This window comes from Lampetra fluviatilis, chromosome 32 (genome assembly GCF_964198595.1).
Source record: "Lampetra fluviatilis chromosome 32, kcLamFluv1.1, whole genome shotgun sequence".
NCBI classification, from domain to species: Eukaryota; Metazoa; Chordata; class Hyperoartia; order Petromyzontiformes; family Petromyzontidae; genus Lampetra; species Lampetra fluviatilis.
Window position 1 is genome coordinate 8,626,671 of NC_136306.1, and position 11,650 is coordinate 8,638,320.

An 11,650-nucleotide genomic window follows, 5' to 3' on the forward strand; every position below is an offset into this window, starting at 1 on the left:
AGCTAATGGTTTGGTACGAAGTTATCAAAAATAGTTCAGATCAAATCACCCAACAACACATTCAAAAAGTTCAAGCTTGACTGGTTAGACAAGAAAAAGTAAGCATCCATTCTAATCAAAATCCCCCTTCATCATTTCCCTATTTTACAGAACACCTAAAAGCAATTCACAAAAAAAGATCTGAGAATAGTGTCAGATGTGATATAAAAAAAAAACTTGTTTTAAAAGCTACTTCTGAGCACAAGCAGGTGTACATCTCAGACAAAGTTTTTTCCAGCATATTTCCACCCTAACCCTAATTGACATGCTAATGATGTGACTGCAGGACACAACAAATGACTGATGGAACGCGAGACACCACCTGAGTGGCGACACTTTAATGTCATTCAATAGTGGGCAAAAATGTCATCACCAAACACCTATTCTAAGATGAATAAACTAAAATAAAAACATGCTTTGATAAGGACTAGCTTAAGATGAATTGCGGGTGTGTCCAGCCACGTGATTGTGGCTTATTGTGATCGGCCACCAACATCTTTAAAATGAGTCTGGGCACTGGGCATGCACTTGAGAAGCCCTGATGAAGACTGCATAGGCTGTGTGCACTGCAGCCTGGCAGTCAAAACACGATGGAATAACATTTAACACAAAACATTTACATTCGGCTTCTGTTTGCGCTCAGCACTAGCTTTTTGGTGTAAGTGAAGACCTGTTTATTTACGTTTGTGCTCAATATTTATTAAGTCTTAATAAGCTTTGCGATGCTTACATTCGCAATTATATCAGCTTCTTTAAGCTGCACTGGCTTCAGCTCCATTTTGGAATCCTTCGAAGGCACCTTTTCTGAGATGATGGCAGTCTGTGGTTCAGGTTCAGGACACTGGATGTCCATGGAAGGTAGAGCTTTCACATCATCCAGGCCTCGCTCTCCACCTTCTATAAAATTACAAGAAACAGCATATTTGGGGTCACCGAGTACAACAAGAAATGGGCATGCAAACCTGAACAAATGAACAAAGTGAACCACTTTGCAATAGACGTGAAACTTTAACAAGAACTTTATAAATACTGCACAAATAAACATCAAATTCTGCTTTACCACTATAACATTAAAGAAAGATATGTATACAGGTTGCTAAACTTACCACTTTCCTTTCCATTTCGATCTTTTCCAGTTAACAGGCCCAGGCCTGCCATTTTGGGACCTGCCCCAAAGATTTGAAGTTTCCGTAGCTCCGAATTGGAGCTCACGTCAGCATCAATCGGATCGGGCTGCAGTTTCACATTCCCAGAAAAAAGATCACGATATTGCAAATGAAGAGATCTTCAATGAGTATCAATATATTTAATGAGGATCTTGCATTTGGAATGTTTAGCCCATTTCATTGAATGAGTGTTTTCCATGTAGAAAGAAACCAGCGCACCAAAAGAAAACACGTGTTTACAAGGAAATAAAACTCTAAGATAAACATAGATTGCCATCTTCTGGCCACCTTGTAGCCCAGCAGATTTGGCAGTTTCACAAAATGGTGTGATATACTAAACCTTACGCTTCCCAAAAGTGTTGGATTACAGGCATGCACCCCAAAACCCGGCTCTACACAACAAATCGTAACCGTGGGAATAATTAAGAACAGAGCTTGTAAGAAATCAAACGGGGTAGAACGATAATAGAGTGGTAATCGCGCTGTGCTATGAAGTCGAGAACCAGAGTTCGATTCCCACAAGGCATGAGGCTTATCATCCATTGGTGGATTGAAACTGGCTAGAATTAATTATTTACTTGAGCTATGAAATGCTGACCAGTGTGTGCAAGTACAAGTTCTTACCTCTGTTTTCATGCGGTTTGCACGTCGCCCGGCACAGTTCATCTTCCCGTGTTGCAACGACTGCCTTAGCGGGATGCTGTGTGGTTTATATTCTTGGTCTTTCTCATCCGGCTCATACTCTGGCTTCGCAATGCACTGGAATAGGCCGAGGCGTATCAAATCAGCACACGGCGGGAATACTAATATGCAAAGGTGGTCAACAAATTCTAAACGCTTGAACGTGAATAATGTACATGGGGGGTGCCACTTTGTAACTGATATCAGGACAAACCAATAAACAAGAAAAATGTATGCCAAGTGCCATGCAGTATCAAGATTTTTTTAATCCATCTGTTAAAATAATGCTAAATCTTTCATGAAAAGCTCAGACATGCCAAACGCAATAATTAGCAATGCAGATCACATGCAATTAAATTAATCCAATCTAAGAAGTTATATTCAGGACCGACAAATTGTTCCAAATGTCACTAATTATGTAAACTAATTCGCCAATAACAATGCCTTAAAAGGAAGAACATTTCATAAGGCGATGTTTCAGCCAATGGGCCCTTCACAGAGCATGATAAAATTGCTCTAAAAAGAAACGTACTATGAAAGGTCATTGCCAGAAACGATGCCTATTATATATTTTTGATGTTTTCTTTTTACGGCAGTGTTATTGACAAATACGTTTGAGTTCGTTATTTGTGCTTGTGCACGGATGCCAATGCCACATCACAATATCATGATTATTTTTTATTTATTTTGAGCATTTTCCAGTAGTAATGTCAAAAATTTCCAGGTAGGGGAAAGCAAGCAGGGTTCAACTACATTGCACGTGGATGTAAATATTTGGCAGTGGTTCTCAAACGTCCGTCCATCTGACCCTCCACAGTGCGCCTTTCCAGGTTTACCAAAGTATGCGTGAATATGTAAATAAAGCCACTAAATGTTTCACACTCTAGGTGGTCATCAGGACTTGGGTTTCAGAAACGGGGAATAAAGTTATGATGGCTTGAACAATATCTAATTTGTCCAAGTGAATACATCGCAAGCATAAATAATGGGGTATGTATGGTAGTATGAGGACTCTTTCAATGGGAAAGTGGTCTTTTTAGTTCACACATTAGGGAGGGAGATGTAGGCTACAGAAAAAAATGCATCAATAAACATCCAACACTGGGCTAACTTTACTTATAAAAATTAGTCACAAGACATTTGTGTAATAAGAGACAAAGGAAAGGAAGCGGCGGGAAACGTTCAGACAATAAGACGGAGACACAAAAAGGAAATTATACTTTTTTCCATTATTGCGGGAAACAATGCTTAAAACATACCTCATTGTAATTGAATTCTGCAACAGCCTGGGCGATTGGTGTTTTCTGATTGAGGCTCTGTGCTATTGTCTGGTTTGAAAGTCAAAGCAAAACACAATTACACCATGCTGCACCTAACCCAGCTTGAAAAAGTCATTGCACTGCAGCAGACTTAAGTCAAAAGAACTGCCTCAGCTGCACTGGATAAGTAATAGGCTGTTACTAGTGTCTGATGTCCCAATTGTGTACCATAAACATTCAGCATTAAGGCCTCAAATTTCCCTGTAAATCCTGCCATTGGGGTTTGTAAACATGGTTTTGATTGGCAGTTTGCAGCTACCGGATTTCAATATTTTTTATAGAATTTCTTGAAATCTGTTAATACATTTTGAACCATAAATCCCCATACGGAGTCAGTTTCATCAAATTATACCAAAAAAAAGCGAAGTCAATAAAAGGAGTGCAGTTTTTTTTACCGACTGCAAATGATATTGTCATTGTCAAACCTATACACTGTAGCTGCACGGCTTTCATTGTCAGGAATGTGGGAGTGGGCTCAATGTTCACACCAAGTTATTGGAATACAAATTTAGTGGCAAACTAGCAACATGCACATCCTTTAGACGTGACCATCCATCCCTCACAGCCAGCCAGCCAAACTTTTAATCGTATATAGAGCCCTGAAAAAATATAATCTTATAGAGAGCCTAGTCTTCTCTCCACCTTTCAATTGCCCTCTCTGTATTGTATATCCAAATAATATCTATTTCTCACTTTTTTTCTGTTTCGCTATTCCTCTGTCGCCTCTCCTACATCTCCCTCCCCCTATATTCCTTTCCTTTCTCCACTTTATCCCATATACTTCTCTCCACTCACCCCCATCTCCCCTTGTTTCTCTCATCCTCGCCCTCCAAATTTCAACCTCTCCCTTTCTCGTTTAAATCTCTTGCCTCTCCCGAATCCTCCCTCCCACTGCTCGTCGTTTTCATCTCCTCTTTCCGTTTTGCTCTCACTCATTTCCATTCGACGCCCCTTCACTCTCCCTGCCCCTCTGTCTCTTCCTCCCTCCTATATCTGCCTTCCTCACCCCCTTCTATCGTAATTGCATGGGATACACGGCTGGGACGACAGAGGGTGGGAAGGCTTGACCGTCAGCATGCACAAATCCGGCTCAACGTGGTGGGATGCGGGTGATGTCATCGCGCAGATGTGCGCTATGACGCCATTACCACGCAGAAGCACTTGCGTGTCAGCCAACCAGGAATCCAGCGAGCAAAACTTTTTTAATGTAGTATGAAACTCCAACCACGGGCATGCTTACTTAATGTAAACACACTAATCAGATTTCCCAGAGTAAAAAAAATAAATTGTAATTTTATCCATGTGAAAAACTGCCATATTTTATTTTAGACCAGCACAATTTTCCACCACTGAAAAGTCTATTGTGGGATTTATATCAATACTCGATTAAACAAGATTTGAAGAACAGGAGAACCCATTCAACTGGCAGCAGTTATAAAAGCCACAATCCAGCAGGAGAACAGTGCGTTAAAATTTGTCGTCAATTTTTTTTTACAAAGCTTTCGTATGGGAAGCATACAGTAATTGAAAAAACAATGGCAGTATAAAGTGTCGATTCTAGTCAGAATTTGTATACAGCATTCTAGTAAAGTCGATGGATAAAACAATGGCGGAGTGAAGTATTGTGGTGCAGTCTTACCGAGAGGCTCACGCCAGATTGGAAAAGGTTGTGGGGGTAGAGGATTCGCTCGTAGTGCACACGGAGCAGTGAGCCCACAGCCTTTCCCGTCATATATCCCATCTTTGCTGCCACGCGTGACCATTTCCTGTCTTTGCACACAATCTCAAAGCCTCCCTCCTCTGCCACCACCTGCGGCAGAAACGATGCCAAAAGTGTCACCAACTTTAGCATCTGCACTTGATGCTTTTAACCATTGGCAATTTGACCGAGGCAAAAAATCATACCAGTAATTTGTGACTCAAGACTTAAGTATCATATTTCGTGGGAGACAATTGACAGAATATTTTATTATTTGCGCTGGTGCACATGACTGGGAAGAAGACACCCACTTTCTAGCCTTGTGCTTTGCCAAAACTCAACTTACACAAACAAAAATACAGTGTGTATGTAATATGCAGAGGATCAGTACATTTTGTTCAAAACATTGTGTCATGCAGATCTGCTCTATTCTATCAAGTCAAATCATCAATGGAATTTAAGACCGATAAGTCAACATTAAACCGAGATACATTCTGTAGTCATAAGGAATAACACACTTAATTCAATGTTTATCAGCCACATGATAATGTAAACAATATTCCTAAAGGCAGCATCACCATCATGAATTCTTCCATTCTCTCCCAAACGTACTTGAGGGGACCAAGTACTGAACTGCGTTGCGAATTAGGTAATTTTTTATTGAAAACAGACTTCATATTTCATGAATACAATGTTTAAAGGAACCTTATCAACTGCTCTGTTTCAACACCTTTAATATATTGATGACCTACAAACCGGCAGAGCATTTGCATGAAAATAAGTATTTATGTTTAAAAGCAGGAACGGTAAAATATATTGAGCCTATAGAAATAGGCACCGATTTTTATATCATCTAAAAAGTAAAATGTGGCCACCACATATGATTCTGTTGGCAATAGAAAATAAAAATAGATTTAACAAAAACATCTGCAGTTATGATCAGCATTATCGCAATTTGTCAAGTCAAAATAACATAGTGTTTGTGGAAATGAATGTGAAATACCCTACACTCAAGCTGCATGTCACCTTATGCCCTTGAAAACACGAGGACCTCAATACACATCTTGACACAACTGGTTAAAACAAAGCCTTCCACCACGCTCGTTGGCAATGGAGACATCGGCATATTTTTATACAAACTTAACAATATGAACAACCGTCAAGAATGCGGGCTTAAGAGTATGAAATTTAAAAAAGTCTGTCCACAACACCTTGCTCAGCATGTAGAGGTCCAACAGCTTTCGCTCCAAAATGGGAATCTTCAAAGTAGAACCTTGTAGCTCCCAGAATTTTGCTATCTGATCCAGAAAGTTGAGCTTCACTCTCGTTTGGGCCTTGAGCAGAGACACAAGAGTAAAACAGATTGGAAATCCGAACATCAGTCCAGTGCTTGAGCAACAATATAAAAATATGCATTAAAGCTACGCTGAAAATGAAGGCTTGTGCCAAGCATCTGTCAATGTGACACTGAGGGCTACCCACAAATAAAATATATTAATCGCGGCCACAATTACACAACATTGTATTGAGGCTTTGGAGAAGAGATGGCCGTTTTCATGGACACAAAATGGAATTACAGCTAGAAATTAAAGCAAACAGTCAGACATGCTCGGTGTCTGACCATCATAGAATTAAGTATGAACTCTTATGAATTGTTATACAGCCTATTAAGACACATCAGGCAGCCATAGTTTATTTACGATCATTAAACTAAAGTGGAACAAAACAAAGGTTAATGTTGTCGATGAATCCATTTTGCTTACCTCTAGTTCATTCAATCTCTGTATTCTTGGCGTGAAACGAAAATTATCAACATCCACAGCAAACGGAGGCTGCCACTCCTGGAAAACATTAACAAGTTTTTATTATTTTGGGAAGATAAACATGTCACATACACTGTGCATTTAAACACCAACATAGGTTACTTTCTTTAAACATACTATAGAGCTATTAATACAATATTCCTGGAACCACAAAAGGTACAATGTTTACGTACCAATGGCGTTAAATTTGCATGCCAATTTTGGTTATAAAATAAGCCATGAGAAACCCTGAACACAAAAAGACTCAATAAGAAAAACAAAGTGCACATAAGCCATAACTACAACGAATATTAAGAAAAAAACATTTAATATCTGCACTGCAGAATATTATAAATGCAAAATGTCACCCCAATATGAAAGGTTGTTAATACAATTCTTGGTCAGGTTAAATCATGCTGTTGTGTAACTCGCAAAAAAGCAATGGTATTTTACCGGGTTTACAAATTGTTGTTGTTGTACCTGCACTGTAGCCTATTTATAGCTGTATCACGATTACGTTGACAAAAAATCCTGCCCATATTGTAAGAAAAGGAATCTTTGTCGTGTGGCTCTTGAAATTATGAGTCCTGATGACAACAATACTCAAACGGTACAACAACGTAATGTCAGGCAAGAACCAATTAGTGCCAAACATCTGTTCCCGATTAGACAACTCTTTTCACGAGAGTCCACCCATGGTGACTAACAATGGGTCACGAGGCACTGGAGGCACTGAGAAGTACACCTCCCATTCAAAGCCGTCGTGGGTAGCGTTAACATTGTTTTTCCCCGTTTCAAAGGTGACGTGCAATTGAAAACAAAGCGTGGTAAACACGTGACTTAATTTTCCCTTCTCAAGTTGTATTCATGTTACTCAGTCGAAGCCACTTGGAGCCCCAGGCCGATACAAATCTTAATGACTAATTTGGCGTATGGTGGGAATCGGTAGGTGATAATACATTTGCATGGTAATTGCCATGCCATAATTGAACATGCGTAACCATCGTATTCTAATGTTGTCCCACCTCTATTCTCCCAGTAAGATGTGGACAAGCCAGGCCGCGTTAACAGTAACAAAGGCCCTGCCGAAAAGCGGCTGAGGTTCAGTGTTCACGACGCTTAGGATGGGCAGATGCTGGACAGCGTAAAAATAATCATCACTGGCTTAATTGACCATTTTGTATAAATTGGTGCCTGGGTATTTGACTATCTATTTTGTTTGAATTGTATTGTAATTGTTACATTTAGTATATTAATATTGTCTTCTTCCTGGGCCTAATTCCCCGAGTACTGTATTCAGTGTAAAGTACTGCATATCTGTTTACTGAATTCGGCTAGTAGTAGATAATCCTGCAGTAACTCATTAGTACAGCAAGTGGAAATGTTGGGCCTTTAAACATTGTATTTAAATGTCCACTGCACAGCTTCAATTCTATATACTGTAGCTTTTGAACAAATTAGTAATTACTGTTATTATTCTACCAAATATGTAATTTATGTTACTCTGCAAAGTGCATTTTCATTGACAATATGTTATCATGCAATACTGCACCATATTATTTACAATAAATGGAGAAAAAAATAATGGAGTTGTTGACATAAAAAGTATCCATGTTGTTTGCCAACTTTTACTTAAGGAAACACCAATAGGACATGCAGCAATACCATAATGCAAGAATAACCAACCACTATATTTGTTTTATTTAGAAATGAAAGTGATCTGCACTCATGACATATGCAAACCAGCCCATGTGTCAAAACTACTGTTTTACTGTGCTATAGTTTATGTTGAGAAGTTTCGCTTTAAGAATAAAATAATTACCCTAAGCGCTTATGAAATGTCTAGATTTACATGATATATGGGTGTCTGAGCCACCAAGATGGCTTTTTTTGTCCCTTGTCTTCATATATACTCCCTATATATACGTCAACACCCAACAAAATGTCTGCCATTTTGTTCCACGAGCAGCTGGCCAGCAAAGGGCTCACAATAAGCCACGTTAAGCAAAAATTCCACCTAAAAACGGGGCGTTCGATCAATCCACATTTCTCTCGAATTTCATCTGTAACTATAAAAATATCTAAGAAAGTGTCTACACGTTATTTTAAAAAGATCAGCTTGTAACAAAAAAAGCTCACCATTAAATAATTGCATCACATAAACATTAAAGTAATAATAAGGATCAAATCATATCTCGATTTTCGATTCTTAGAAAACCACCTCGTAAATACAATGGCTTTAAGAATAAAATGCAGATTGTACAGCTGACATTAAAACAATATTACGTGGGCAGGGAAAAAGGAAAAACACCAACACGTAGTTTGGCCAAAGAGCGAGCCAAAATGCTATCCTTTACACTAGTTTTAAATGACCTCTGGCGAGCACATTCATATCAAATTATAATCGCAGTATTAATCTACGGTTACGCTCAACAGTTGTCTCTTAAGTGCCACATATTTTGTTTCTTTTGTTCCGTTTTGGCACAGCCAAATACTGCCACAAAACAGTGCAATTTTACCTTAGACATCGGATCGGCTGGCTTTTTGCGGTGCAAAATACAGCTTAAAACACAAACAAGTTCATAAAAATGACAGGGTTGATATAATTTCATTAAGACAAGCGCCGTCACGGATGTGACAATAAGCCTACGTGTATGTCCGCCCCGCAGTAATGGCCCTATTTTTTTCCCCAGTCTCATTTTGCGCGTGCGCTATTACTTGGCCTCTCGGCGTGAAAATTTACGTCTTTCGGCCACAAAATCATCCACCACCATCCCAAGCGAGAATCCCACTGGATCATATCTGTATATTGCGCGTCGACAACTGCTCGGGTAGTGATGTAAATGACCCTCACCAAACCAACCCCCACCATTGCCATAAACTTCCCTGTGCAAATTGCTGTCTCTGCTCGCCTGGCTCCCAACGCCGCACAAAAAGTGGCTTTTAAAGTTAAACGCCGAGCCGCCGAGCGACCCCGGGTGGGATTTTAGAAAAAGCGCCTCACCCCGGGTGAGATGCCATCAAAAGTTGGCGAAAACTTCGCTCAGAAAGTGGCCCATCATGCGAACGAGACGCCACCACCACACACAAGCAGCGACCCCAAGTGCCAGTGTCCGCACGCCCGCCCGCCATGTTGAGAGTTAAAGAGCCAAAAATAAGCCTGAAAATCGCCACTCGCGCTTAATGATTTTGGGGCTGGAGGGCGGCATATTGGCCCCCCATTAAAATAAACAAATCCCACAAAGTCGCAAAAAAACCCGGAGCCACGGCCGACAACATTACAAAGCAGAGGGCGACGCAAAAAATCCAAACCCAACCAACAAAACGACACACAACAGCCAGCCGACTTTAAACTTGTGGTCTTTTCTCTGGGCTTGGTTGTTTTTCTCTCGGTTTCCGTGAGATTAATAGAAGACACACAGATGTAGAAAATACGTGGATGGGTAGAGGGCACCAACCGGAGGCGGCCGTATCTTACAGATGCCCGTCTTCTCGCCAATGGGGCGAATCTTTGCTATGTAAGCCAGCGGGTCCCCGAATTCCTCCCACGTCGGTTGGAAAACTGGGCACTCCGGCGGTGGCACGAACTCCTCTCCGCCGCTGCTGCCCATTGCTTTAGATGTTTTATGGTTTATTATGGTGCCCCTTGGTTTTTTAAGTCCTCTACTACTTTACTTTTTCTTTACAAATGGTATTTGATCTCAAAAAAATTGTCCCACAAACAAAGAAGCGCGGCCGCCCAGCGTGGCCACAGTCATTTAAATCGCCTTCCCCAACCACGGCCTCATCGCGCACTCGCGGACGATGTGCGCGTGTCCCTCCGCGCCGGCCTTTTGTTAATCCCAGCCCGCACCGGCTCAGCGCTGGTTTCTTATTGGATAGCGCTTCCACCGCGTGATGTAATACTCGCCCCCTATTGGACGCGATCGACCGGCGCCGCTTATCGGCTCTACGAAATTGAACGCGTGCCCCCTTCAAGCTTTTTTTTTAAAGAAAAAAGTCCTCGCCCGATGCGAGCGGCTTGCCACCCGATTTAGAGCGATAACCGCCGAGGCAAGGTCGCAGTTTGGGTTTTATGCATTGCATTTATTTTTTGGTGAGGTTGTGTTGGCGTGTTTGGGTGTGCAGAAAAAAAATCGAGGTTTCAGTGTGGGCGTATGAATACATCTTGAGCCACCCATCTCCAACTGTGGGGACCAAATACACCTTTTCGGTTCCTCGTGGCTTTTTTTAATCCTTATTTTAGTAAATCCATTTTAAACCGTTGCTTGTTGAATTTTTCCCTCTTAAAATGATATTTTTCCGACCTTTGTGGCAATTGCCGATGGAAATTTCAAGACGCGACTGAACAATGGCCACCAAATGACAATATCCCGAAAATGGTCGTGCACTCGTGACCCATTCGGCGCATAAATAAAATTAAAATCACGTTTATACATTCGATGTGTGGGTTTACATGAGCCCATTCCACGGCCATCGCGAGGCCGATGTGGAAATTTCGTGGGGCGAACGCGTGTTGGCAAGTTTCCGAGTTTTGATGGGCCAGCAAATGACCGATCCGTGGGCCACCTTTTGTGGATAAACGTAAATGGCCATAAAAAAAATTGCCTCGTGCCGTGTCCACGATTTTTAACGAACAAAAATGTTGACGGTTGGGATCGGGGAGACAACGCAGCATTTTGGTGTGTGGGCGCGTACTTGAGATTACATCTCCTTTATTATTTCGTCACAATTTCACAAAACATTGACCCGTCACATGGACAACTTGGCAAAAGGTATAAATTGTCTCAAGCCAAGGTCGAAACGCGGAATTTTGACCCTCCGCGGCAGTCCGTAGCGTTCTCGCCCCACTGAAAAACAACACAAACGCACCGATTGGACGCCGCCGATCACGCGGTCGGGCGACACACAAAAGGGGGAGCCATCTTGGGTAAGGGAAAAGTC

At 41.2% G+C, this 11,650-nt stretch overlaps 1 protein-coding gene across 5 annotated transcripts in view; it reads right to left on the bottom strand.

The window, feature by feature from the left end:
* Window positions 1-10,531, bottom strand: part of LOC144943721 (lysine-specific demethylase 5C-like) — a 36,533-nt gene extending 26,002 nt beyond the window's left edge. For 3 of the 5 annotated variants that reach the window (XM_078871495.1, XM_078871494.1, XM_078871493.1), the window contains exons 1-8: window positions 10,165-10,531; window positions 6,668-6,745; window positions 6,116-6,238; window positions 4,845-5,015; window positions 3,146-3,214; window positions 1,830-1,964; window positions 1,146-1,272; window positions 839-936 (exon numbers count right to left, since the gene is read on the bottom strand). In XM_078871495.1, coding sequence (XP_078727621.1) covers window positions 839-936; window positions 1,146-1,272; window positions 1,830-1,964; window positions 3,146-3,214; window positions 4,845-5,015; window positions 6,116-6,238; window positions 6,668-6,745; window positions 10,165-10,317 — 954 coding nt within the window. In that variant the 5' untranslated portion in view covers window positions 10,318-10,531. The remainder of the gene's footprint in view (window positions 1-838; window positions 937-1,145; window positions 1,273-1,829; window positions 1,965-3,145; window positions 3,215-4,844; window positions 5,016-6,115; window positions 6,239-6,667; window positions 6,746-10,164) is intronic. The other 2 variants (XM_078871497.1, XM_078871496.1) reach the window with 1 other exon arrangement.
* Between the last annotated feature and the right edge of the window lie 1,119 nt (window positions 10,532-11,650).